Below are 12,916 nucleotides of genomic sequence, written 5' to 3' on the forward strand. Positions count from 1 at the left end.
TTTTATTTTATATCATATCATATATCATCTCTGGATAGAAAAGCAGCCTTTAGTTGCATGTAGTTTTGCCCTTAATGTAAACGCTCCCTTGTAACACTCGCCATTCCTTTTGAGGTGTTTGTTTACATTATTTACATTCAGGACAGTATGCTCCTCTTCTGCATACCTTTAAAGTGCTTGTGAGGCATATTCTGCGTTTGCCATAGTTTGACCTGCATACTGAGTGTTGAAAGGATGAGCAGTTAAGACATGAGCAGATGGTCCCCTGCAATTCCAGGGAGGATAGACAGAACAGATTTTAAAGGTTAAACAAAAGTGTGATGTTCCTGCTTCAAGAACAGTTTTCTCTCTGGATACTTTTAGACAGCATGTTTGTAATTGGCTCCCACAAAAGACACCCACAGCAGGGAATTATTCAGGCATATATCTGTGGCTGTTGCCTCTTGACAATTCACATTAGATGCCCCTTGAGGCTCAGCTTTGGGCTAAACATTTGACTATTGAGCAGCTACTGAAGAAATTAGTCTAATATTTGTTGCTGTAGTAATATGGTAAGAACAAAAAACCCAAAATACTAGTTGAATGTCAAGGGTTGTTCCATAAACCCTTTGTACAGGGTTCTTCTCTGCATTTCTTCCTTTGTTGAGTGTCGGATCAGTCATTAGCCTCTCTTTTCTTGCAGGACTTCAATGAATAGTATGTTCAGTGATTAGATTCGGTGGAATACATATTCATCATACTGCACAGACTTCTTCCTAGAGGAGAGTGTTCTCCTTAACTGGATTTCAAGTCATGAGCTTGGGTGTGAATCATCTTCTCAAGCCCAACTTTTTCACACTGGTTCTCCTAAAAGTTAGGGGGGTCAGAGGAACCCAGGCACATGTTAAAATAATGTAAGAGAGCATAACATGGGCTCACCCCATCGCTGATGCAACTGGCGGCCATTATCCTCAGCCACCTGTGCAAAGGGGTCCTGTGCGCATATTGACATGCATGTAGACTTCCTCCATAGAAGTCCCTTTGCATAGTCAAGCTCTTGTGTATAGGCATCCTCTTCTCATATTTGCTGAATTGATTGGCTGAGGGCCTGATCACTTGACATCACCCCACTTTCTCCCTCAATCCCTAAGGGAGTTCATTTGATCACTCTGTTGTATGAAGCCAGCGTGACTAGTAAACTTTAGGCTTATTCCAGCTGTTGTGTCTTTTGTTGCTCTTGAAAGTTCTGCACTTCTGGAAAGTTTTGGGCTCTTCAAATGATTACTTGACAATTTTCCTGGGGTGAAGGCAGACAGTCATTTTAAAGTGAGTTGGGAGTAGTTTGAATATACTGTACATTTTCTGTGTTATGATTTCATTTCAAGAGAGATAAAATGTGTTCAGACCACCTCCATAATACTTAATACAGTGCCTATCTTAATTCTTTGGATCCTTGCATGTGTGCACAGGAAGAGAGAGAGAGACAAACAGAAATCAATTAATTCCCCCTCTTCTCCCCAACCAGATATAATTCTGTAGCGGAAAAGACAAGTGGGCAGAATGATCAACGGTTTTTGAAATGCATTGCAAACAAACATGTTTTTACTTGTCATGGCCACTGATTAGTATGCACATTTTAAAATGTACAATTAGTAGGCATATTTGTTCCGGAAATATATGAATTGCAAATGGAAAACTTGATTTAAAACAAAAACTAAATCAGCGATTAAAATTGCTTAGATTTGAATCCTCCCTCTGTATCAGTGGCAATCCTTTTTTGTTTAGAATATATTTGGGTCGTTTCCAGCCACAATTCCATCATTAATGGTGAATGGGGTATGACCAACAGGTGACGAATAGCCACAGGCTAGATGTGGCAACTTTATCCTGCCTCCATGCAGGAGCTCTACCAAGCCTACCATCTACCGTCATGATTGCACCCAAATATGTTCTAAACAAAACAAAGCCATTGGAACATAGGGAAGATGGATAAAGCTGATGAATGAGTTACGGGGTAGCTGTTTTAGCCTGCCATTTTGCAGCCCTACCAAGTTTTAACCAAGATGCAGAGAAAAGGTTTTTAAGAAAAACAAAAGTGTTTCTAATATTTCAGCATTTCTTTCCTATGCTCCGTTTCCAATGCAAACTGAGGGGGAGGAGGCTAGAGCCGAATGGGGACAGGATCCATTGAGGCTGAGGTGCTTTCCCCTCACTTCCTCCCTCCCTGCAGCCTTCTCATCATCCCTTGCAGTAGTGCCTTCCACCTGTGCCATCTCCCCATCTCTCCCCATAACCCACCACAGCACAGGCCAGCCACTGCAGTGCTGGTGTGCCTGCACTGACAGTGGGGATGCAATTGAGGAGGCATTTCTGGACTCCAGGGAATGTGTGGCACTGCCTGCGGGCAATGCATTCCTTGGAGGTTGGATGTGCCCACCCGCTTTGTGGATCCTGCCTTGCAGGACAGCCACCTCACTTTACCTTGGCTCAAGGGCAGACGGGCTCTGCTTAAAGAATAGAGTGAGCCCCACTCAAATGCACTTGCCAGGTTTCACTCAGTGGTCTTGGATCATTGTTTTGTAGTAACTATCTCTAAGGACTACCTGTGGATTACCTCTGGATTAGCATGTGCCAATCAGCTTTGATGTTTTCCCGAGGAAGTTCATCCTCATCTAGAAGCTTTCCCTTTCATGTAAAACTTGGTTCTCACAATTATCTGCGCTCTACATTTCCCTGCAGATAGAAGCATATTGATTATCTCCACTTCAGTCCCTTGTATACTTGTCAGAAGAACCTATCCAAGAAACACATTGGTTTCTTACCAAATTCATTTAATGAGACACTTTACCAGACAAAGTTACTTGGTCATGGGCATCATTTCACCTGTGATAACTGGTATCATTGTTCAGTTTGGTTATGTAGTTTTTAATGTGTTTTATTTATTTTTATGACTGCATTGCTATGTTTGCAATTATGTAAATCTTTTCATATTGTAAGCCGCCTTGAGCATTGTTTTAACTGTGGAAAGGCGGATTACAAATAAAATGATGATGATGATCACCATCTCCAGCACTTATTGATTCTTCTGTTTAGGATGTATCCCATAATTTAAGAACAGAATGAATCAATAAGTAGCAAAGACCCCATCTGCTACCTGTACAAATAATTGCATCTGTTATATAAGCTACAATTCATATGCAAGTATAGCTACAAAATTTTTGCAGGTATGTGCCATCGACTGCTGCTGTGAGGGCGTAGATAAGTACATCACGAGCCTTTTGACATGAACTTAGCAAAAGGATGCTTCTCTAGCGTAGAATGACCTTGCTACATCAGTGCCAAGAAATAATAAAAAGGTATTCAGCAAGACAAGTATTCATGGCATAGCCTTTAGAAACATTAATATTTTATATTAATAATGTTTATAAAACACAGGATTGGCTGTTCCATATATATGCTACCAAATGTCTATTTCTGCCCCATGTCCTTCAGGAATTGACTTAATATGCCACAGTTTCCGTTAGCTGCTCAGTTCTACTGCATCCCGTTCCATCAGTTCAGAATTCCATGGAAGTTACCTCTATCATATTCTTTAAGGGTTCATGACTTGTTTCTGCAACTGTGCTCCTCTTTATTTTCTCAGAGCAGTGATCAAAATCACAGGAAGATGGATCACACTTTAAGAACTGAATACAGTTCGCTTCTCAAAAACTTAAAAAAATAATGCTTTTTAAAAAGTCAGTTTATTTTTATACTTCCCTCGCTTAAAAAAAGAGGCACCTATTGCAGTCTCCTTGTGTTAAATTGATGCTGTTGCACTGCTTGTCAAGATGCCATGATGGAACTAACCACTTGGGCGGTTATTACAACAAGAAGCCTTGCTTTAGACTGTGCTGTCAATAAGTGTAATGCAGATGATGCTGTTGTGACAGGCTTGTCCTTAGAATTAGAAGGAAGATGACTTGAGCAAACGAACTGGAACAGCCCACTTCCTCTACTGTACTGTGCTGAATTTATAAATGACATGGGGATACTTGTTTATTTCGTGTGCTGTGTGTGTGTGTGTGTTGGGGGGCTGCACATTATTTTGCTTGGAACCTATCTATGTTCACTCATGTTGCAAAATATTGTCAGTGCTGATCAGCGGTTAGAAATGTAGATATGATGGGATGACTTCTTCCTGCTTTTTTTCCTTCAAGGATATCTAGTGAACATTCTCCAAAGCTTCAGATCCGGAGCCACAGTTACTTGAGGGCAGTGAGCGAAGTTTCAATCAATAGGAGTTTGGATAGCCTGGACCCTGCAGCTCTGCTTACTTCTCCCAAATTCCGTTCCCGGAATGAGAGCTACATGAGGGCCATGAGCACTATTAGTCAGGTGAGTGACATGCGTGCAAAACTGAGAAAACAAGGTTGGCATCAGTTGCCAGCCTGTGTAGTTCTCAAGTGAAAGCAAATATGTGACTAATTGCATGGCTTGATTTTTTTTAAAAAAAAACACTTGTTTAAAACCAAATCCACATTTTTCCATTCTCATGATGGGGGTATGCTGATACAAACAGACTGGATTTCAATGGGTGGGTTGACCAGGGGCAGCAAAGAGGTTTAACCACCATCTGAATGTAGTTCATAATTGTGCTTCTTCACTATTTCCCCCTTTACTTTCTTTGAAATGTTCACAGTTGCCATTTACATCTACAGTCGTACCTTGGAAGTCGAACAGAATCCATTCCGGAAGTCCGTTTGACTTCTAAAACGTTCGGAAACCAAAGTGCGGCTTCTGATTGGCTGCAGGAAGCTCCTGCAGCCAATCAGAAGCCGTGGAAGCCCCATCGGATGTTCGGGTTCCAAAGAACGTTTGCCAACCAGAACACTCACTTCTGGGTTTCTGGTGTTTGGAAGCCAAAACGTCCGAGTACCAAGGCATTTGGGATCCAAGGTATTGAGAAAAGTAAACCACTTTGAAGAAAAGTTTTGTAGTTGGTGCAGGAGAAGCCACAGGTGGTGGCGCTCCAGGGAAATAGGTAATATATTTGGTTCCCCCTCCATTTGTTCATCTTTTAGATAACTTGCTTCTTTATTCCATTTGTAGCCCATTTCAAGACTGATGCATGATTTGCATGCATGTTTGATCGGTATAATATAAGGTGAAAAAATTCCATGCATGGATCTGTTCAGTCTCTCACATTAGCGGAATGGGCAATGATGTCACAAATATTCCCACAGTTATTGTTTCTAAAAACAACAACCAAGGTCAATGCAACACTGGCCGCGTGGGTAAGTGTCGCCAACTTTACAAGGAAAAATGAACTGTTTCAGCCATGGAGTGAGTTGCAGATTCTCTCCCTGTGATCACACACATACACAACCCAGCACCCCATCCCTGGGTAATTTGAAATATGTTTGAGACTTCCTCCCGAAGTATGAGCTTTTCTCTTTGAGAAAATGATGCGCCCAGTTGAAGTTACTGTGGACAGAGCCAACCTAAAAGTCTGTTCAGCAGCCTCAGTTTTTGTAGCTGGAGTCAGTCAGGGCCCTGCCTTCCCACGCCAGGTGGGAAAAGGCCTGCAAGGCAGAGAGCAGGTCTTTCAGGACTCACAGCCAAGGTGGAATATACCTGGGATCTTGATATGCCAGCAGCACAAGCCCAAAACTACAAGAGTATAAATGTTGAAGCCTTGTGATTTCTCCCTCTCAATTATTTTGTGTGGCTTACTTTCACTATCTGAAGTTTTCATAACAATGTGCCATATTCATCATTGTTCACCCTTGTTGTGCTTGTTTTATGTCTAGATTTTAACTATTTTGTTTTTGTTAATTTCTTACCCCACCCCCAATGTAAAGAAATGATAAAAATAAAAGACTTAAGTAAAATGAGTGTTTTAAAGGTATTCAGTTGCAATACATTTATAGCTTGAAAATAAGTAGCCTGTTTATTATCTGTGGTTGTGTACAGTTACTTGTGATTTTATGTGTGAATACTATAATATTATCTGTATGTTTTTCTTATGGCTGCAATATGATTCATTCACTTCCATGTTAAACAGAACAAGCTTGTTTTCACTTATGACTGGAGGCTTGGAAAAGAAGATTCCTACATTTTAAAAGTCAGAGGATAAATGATTCAAATGTATATTTCAAACCTTATCATCAAGACCATTTCTCTCTCTCTGGGTAGGCTGACACATGGTTTCTGAGTACTTAAAGTTGGCAGTACTAAATGAATTCATTCCTACTTTACCAATACACCCACTGCTAGTGTAGAAGGCGGAAGCTTGAAAGCCAGCTGGCACAAAACACTGAAGAGAGAGGCATTTTTATTTAAGGAATCTAAGTGTGTGTGTGTGCACATACATATTCGCAAATGGATTCTTCTATGATGGTGCAGGATAATTTTTCCCTGCTAAGCTACAACCTACCTGTAAACCTTTGGGGCCACAATGTAGTTGCCAGCCTTGCTTTTTGAACACAATGTGACACAACGACTTATTAAATGGTTGAATTCTGTTTTTTCTTTGAATAGAAACCATCTGTCAGCTCAAAACTCAGTCATTTAATAGCTGTTTGTGTCACTAGTGGCAATGGTTGGCAGCTTTTAGCTTGCTTGTGGGTTTTTAGAGGATCACTAGTGGGTCTTAGCAGAGCAGTCAGAAATTCTTTCATTGATATCAAGCATTTAGATTTAGGGCCAAGATAGATGTTATGGAAAATGTATCATCAAAAGCAACCACATTGCATTGCATTTCATTCTCCTTCTACCACTAGGTAACAGATAGATGTTATATCCATTGTAACATCACAGCATTCTGTGTCCCTCACTCCTGCATCACAACATAGGCTGATAGTGATGTTGCTGTGAGACATGGTTCTTGTGGTGAAGCAACATTTCTAGATGTTACAGATGGGAAATATAGAAACGGATGTGTGCCAGTGATTTTCAGCAGCAGATATGCGTTTTCCATTACATCCTGTTTGGCCCTTTATTATTTGTTTGTTTGCTTGCTTTGAAATTTGGGCCCAGAGGCAAAAGAACCCCAATTCCTTCCCAGGAAGAACCCATAACGTGCAAATTATGGCAAAGGAAAATGCTAACGGGCAGGCAATTAAAGACTGGAGTGTATCTGAGTAAAACATTTGCACACTGCAGTAGACAGTGAAAGGATGAGAAATGAAACAAGGCCAAGATAATGTGTTCATCAGGACAGAGTCATGAGCCATTGTGGCTAACATGCTTGACTTGAATGTGGTAAATCCATGTTCAAATCCCCACTGAGTCATATTGAAGCTGACTCACTTAAATCATAGGGTTGTTGTGAGGCTATGAATGTGATAACAGAATAGCATATATAATGAAGTCCACCAGCAACTTTCCTAAAAAGACTATGCATAGTCACCTTTCTTTCACCCTCTTATCAGTTCCCTTTTTAATTACACTTATTTAATAGATTTATATGCTACTAAATTGTATTGCAAAGGAACCACTAGCTAAGTCAGAGTTCTCTTTAAAAGACGTTGCTGTCCATGTTACCACTCTTTTCTGCTCTTGCTGGTGAACCAGCAAGAGCAGAAAAAAGACACTCCTAGCCACTGGCGCCACCTGAACCTCCAATGACAGTGCTGATGGAGTACTGTGTACACAGCCTTTATCAGGGAGTTAAAACAAGCACAATCTCTTACCAGTTGGTAAGAGAGACCCTTCTTCCTTGAGTAGCCAGTGCAGGTAGCAAAATATGTGAATGTTATAATGTCTCTTAAATCTGGTATGATTTTTAGTTCTTAGCTTGTCGTTTTTTTATGTACAATCAAGTTTTATCCAACAAACATCCCATTAACTCAAGAACTTCTGCGTGTATAACAGGACATCTCCCTCTCCTTTCCTCGTTCCACCTGCACACACACACCCCAAATCAGTTCTGGGTTTCCCCACAACCCTCCAAAGCAGATTGGAGGAAGAGGAAGTCCCATTGCACAGGCAGAAGACCTTACACTAGCAGGGTGACTTTGCTCAATACAACCCAGTTTGTTTTACTGAAGCTGTGATACTTTGCATTTTGTCTTATTGGTTGTTTCACCATAATAAACAGCTGACTGAGCAACTTTACATGCTGTTGTGTCAAATGCTTTAATAAAATTCAGGCTATTTAGGCATCTTAGAAACCAAGTATGATACTCCGTTTGTTTGTTTTTTTAAAAAAAGAAACTTTTAAAGAACCTTTTCTCTCCTCCTCTCTCACATGATGGTGCTTTGAGATTTTATTCTCTACAAATTTCATATTAGAAATTATCCTTTTAATTTAATTAAAGCTGACACCAGTGCTGGAATATGACTTTAAAAGCTTGGGGGACTTAACTGTGGCTTTGCATAATTAAGCTTTCAGCTGGTTCTTTGCTACTTTGCCAGGATAGATCTTTTGTGCTTGATATAGGCAGTTTCCACCATATTCTAGACACTAGAGAATAAAAAATGCAAAATAGTTAAGCTTATACTCTTTGGTGCTGGATCATACAAGTGTTTCATTGATATGTATGTATGTTTTGAAAGCTGGAGTGATCCAAGTGGAAATGAGTCTGGTAAAATATATCTTCTTACCTGTTTTGTGATGCTTTATCATGGGGATGTAAAGTTTTGTTCTGTCTTTTTCCCTTTGGTATTAGATGGTAACGCAAGCTAGACGGCTCTGTTGGATATAATTAAACTGCCTTCTCTTTGCCTACAGGTGAGTGAGATGGAAGTAAATGGTCAGTTTGAATCAGTCTGCGAGTCTGTATTCAGTGAGCTAGAGTCTCAAGCAGTAGAGGCCCTGGATCTGCCAATGCCAGGCTGCTTCCGCATGAGGAGCCACAGCTATGTGAGAGCCATCGAAAAGGGCTGTTCCCAAGATGATGAATGTTTGTCACTGAGGTCCTCGTCCCCCCCACGCACAACCACCACTGTGAGGACCATCCAAAGCAGCACTGGTGAGTAACTTACGAAATAAACAAGACAGAAGTGGGTTGAACTGAGATACCATTTAACACTGATTCCCAGCATTGCCCCTGGAGACTGCTTGCAGCCTTCCACTGTTTTGCTTGGAACAGTATTTCTCACTAATAACATTTCATAAATACACATTTATTCTTGGCAATTTCCTATCACTTTCATAACACACGTTCCATATATGATGAGTTCCAGATTGCGTCTTCGTGCTGTTGGCACACAAACTTAGTGTTGTGTTTTCTGAATGCCCACATTGTATGTACAATATAGGAATTGTAGCTCTCTGTGTACTGCTGTGCATTAAATGCCTTTCAGACTGAATTTCAGATTATTGTATAGTTTGGAAATGTGCAATATATAGAAATTTTCACACTGACTAGCCCAACAAATGCATGTGAAAACTGTACAGAGTGTGTGACAGCAATATCAGTTATCCCACCCCCCCAATCAATTCTCAGCATTGCAAGCCTGTGTTTGGTATGTACAAATCCTTCAAATCAGATTGTTTCAGACAAAAATTGAGCCTGTTGTGGTGAACAGAAAACAATGATAGTTCAGAACAAAAGAAAGGGTTTGTTTGTCTTTCTACTCAGCTGTAGGAATGCATGAAGTACTCACACTTGTGTAACTTTTATATGTGGGATAAATTAGTTTGCACTTTGGCAATGACCTTGCTCTTTGAAACTCAAATACAAATGCAGAATTTAAAAAGGTTTGCGTGATTTCATCATTCAATAATGACACTTCATAGATTCATTGTAAGGTACGTGGTACGCATTATCATCATGGTGCATTTTTCCATCCAGGCTTTTTGCATTCAACTTAGAGAGGTTTAAATATTGTGGCCTCTTTTAGTGGGAAGGATATGTTAGACCAGGCATAGACAAACTCCAGCCCTCCAGATGTTTGGGACTACAATTCCCATCATCCCTGACCACTGGTCCTGTTAGCTAAGGATGACACCTGGAGGGCCGGAGTTTGCTTATGCCTGTGTTAGACTGATTGAGATATATAAACTAGAATATATTCTAGTTTAATTTTTGTGTTGTGTTGCAAGTTGCTTTGAGCTTACATTTTGTTTAAAAAGTGACTAGTAAGTCATAATAATAATGTCTTCTAACAACCTACACTGCAGAGTTGCTACTGTTATGATACGTCCCGGGGGGGGGGGCAAGTTGTTAGACTGACCCCCAGGCAGGAACGAAGCTTGCGTGCCCTCCTGGCTACTCGAGTCCAGGGGCACATTAGTAATATGTGATTGTTCCCCAGCTTGAAGAACAACACACACAAGCCATGAAGGCTAAAACTACTTTATTGCAGTTAAAATGCAGAATATGTTTCTGCTAGCCAGCTCATGAGTTCAGAGCTGTCTGTAATGGCGTCTGGCATCTCTCGAGCCAGAACTGAAAGTAAAGTACAATAGTACAAACAAACAAAACATCACGTGTGTGAGAAAGCTGGTAGGACTGGTAGCTTTCCCACAGGATGAAAACAGACACAATAGTCATGCTGACCTCGCTGCTGCAGCGTTCGCAGCTCAGCTTGTAATAATATCACAACATCTACATGGTGCCCACTTGGCTTCTTTCCTGTTAGGAGAGAGAGAAAAGGAAAATAAGTTTCTGGGTGGTGGTCAACTAAGTTTTACTCAGAGTAGACCTACTTAAATTAATGGACCTACCGGTAACTTAGAGCAGACACATTTAAATTAATGACTGAGTGAAGCTTAGTTGAATTCCACCCTCTGTGTTTAGGTGCATTCTGGAATTGCTCTTTTGCACGGCAATGAAAGTGATTTGAGAACGTTTCTCAACACAGATCTGAAGACAGATCTTGTGCTGTGGATTCCACCCACAGTATAATGACAATAACATCCTGAGGATAAAAGGCAAGGGGAAATGCGCCCATGAGCGAAGATGAGTCAGGAAGTGGGGAGGAACCATGCACACTATCAACCCACAGGCATCAGTCCCATCAGTGCTGGTGCCTTACCTGGAGATCTACTTTGTAGATGTGCTGAAGCACAAAGAGATGATGTCACTGCTGTACTCTGGTGCCTTGTTCTTCTAACAGTCCTTTCCCCTACTTTCCTCCCCATCTACCGTGGTCAGCAAGACTCTTAATTTTCTACCATAGCAGGTTCAGCAGGAGGCTGTTCAATGGGGCAGTCGCAGTATCACTGCCTCAGAGCCCTTAAACATATAGGCACCATTTACATTCCTGGTCAATTGTTCCCAGGTTTGGGAGAGAGGTTGTGGCTGATGAGCTTTGCAACAGATTTCTGACATTATCGAGGTTTGTTGGATTCAGTGATGCCTTGCAGCAACAGATTTTCGGTGAAAGACCTTTTGCAATATAAAAATTAAAAAAACATAGTAAAACACTGCTTATATCTTTAAGCAACAAAGCACCTATAAAGTCTCCATTGTTGCTGTTCAAAAGAAAATGTGTGTGATGCCATATGGGTGTGTGCAAAAGGCGGTCATCACCCTAAAACGTTTGTTGCTCTTCCCACATCAAAGCAATTGGAAAGAAGAGGATTATTGGCCTGTTACTGTAGAAATATAATTGGAAATGGAAAAGCATAGGTTTTGCTCCAGGCTCCTGTGGGCAGAAAATGCTCAAACTGAAATTGCTTAGAGCTTTATAGACTAAACTCATCATGTTGAACTTGGCTCAGAGGGAATAGGAAGTCAATGCAGTTGTTGAAAAATTAGCTTAATACCTTCAGCTTCCTAGCACCACTTAGCAGGGTGGCAGCTGCAATCTGAACCAGATGTGATTGCTGAACGAGCTTCAAGTGCATCCCCATGTGGCTTGCTGTAGTACTTCAGGCCAGAAGTGGCAAAGGCACATAATGTCTGCATCTGAAAGAAAGGACAGCAGTTTAGTTGCCTTTTCTCACATGCATACAGGCTCAGTCATACTGACTCATGCTTGCCCGGTGCTATCTCCACTGATTCTACCTTCAGTTAAGGACCCCATTAAGACTACCACTTTTTTTTATTTTTAGGCGCTTTTAATTTCTTCATTAACAGGTGAGGAGTGGGGAATCAACAGATGCAGTTTTCCCCATCACTGCATTTCCATGCAGGCTTTTAATGAGTTGTGACACAGAAGCTGTGCAGGAAAATGCTGGCAACATTAGGCTCTGCATAATTGCTCCAAGGAAGTGCTTTCTAGGAATATAGCAGGCAAAGCTATAGTACTAGTCCTAGTGGTCTTGACATCATTACTGCTTCAGTGTTGAAGAGTAAGCAGCAGCAGCAGAGAAGTGCATCTGGTTTACAATGAAGCATAAAAGGAACTTGGGCTCGAGCCTGTAACAAAATAGTTATCTGTGTCCACTGAGACTTAATATAAATGAATGCAGGAAAAGTTTTATACAGGTCTAGCTAAAATAACACAAAATTGAGAGAGATTATATGTGGTAGCCTCCCCCAACTGACATACATTGGCTTTTGGAGATAAACAAGACAAAGTTTCAAATTTCCTGAACTGAGAGATTTTCAGCAACTATCCATCATGATTACAATGTGTTGCCATTGAATCTAAAATAGAACGACCTTTCCAAGGTCACCTACTCATTAGTAAGGAGGAATGCGTTTTCAAATATAGTTTGAAACAACTATATAATGAACCCACGGAGCAGATCACTTCTTGGACTTACATGAAAAGACAGGAGCAACTGAACCATGCAGACTCTTTTGACAAACAGTTTTTCAGCTTCCTCTGAACTTATCTTAAAGTTTTACCCTTACTTTGCATGAAAGCTGTAATAAACTATTTTATGCCCTCTCTTTCCCTGTGTGGCTGGGGAGACCCAGCCAGATGTGCGGGGTACAAAATAATAATAATAATAATAATTTATTTCCCTGGGTATTCCACCTGCTTGGTACACTCTACTGTGAGCTGGCCACAGATACTGAGTGGAGCAATTGTATTTCAAAGTCTATTAGTT

At 40.8% G+C, this 12,916-nt stretch overlaps 1 protein-coding gene across 3 annotated transcripts in view; it reads left to right on the forward strand.

The window, feature by feature from the left end:
* Positions 1-12,916, forward strand: part of DLGAP1 (DLG associated protein 1) — a 131,704-nt gene that overhangs the window by 59,917 nt on the left and 58,871 nt on the right. For all 3 annotated transcript variants that reach the window (XM_033154969.1, XM_033154970.1, XM_033154971.1), the window contains 2 exons: positions 4,179-4,356; positions 8,696-8,936. In XM_033154969.1, the coding sequence (XP_033010860.1) occupies positions 4,179-4,356; positions 8,696-8,936 (419 nt within the window). The remainder of the gene's footprint in view (positions 1-4,178; positions 4,357-8,695; positions 8,937-12,916) is intronic.

The sequence above is a fragment of the Lacerta agilis genome, chromosome 7 (genome assembly GCF_009819535.1).
Source record: "Lacerta agilis isolate rLacAgi1 chromosome 7, rLacAgi1.pri, whole genome shotgun sequence".
Lineage (NCBI taxonomy): Eukaryota > Metazoa > Chordata > Lepidosauria > Squamata > Lacertidae > Lacerta > Lacerta agilis.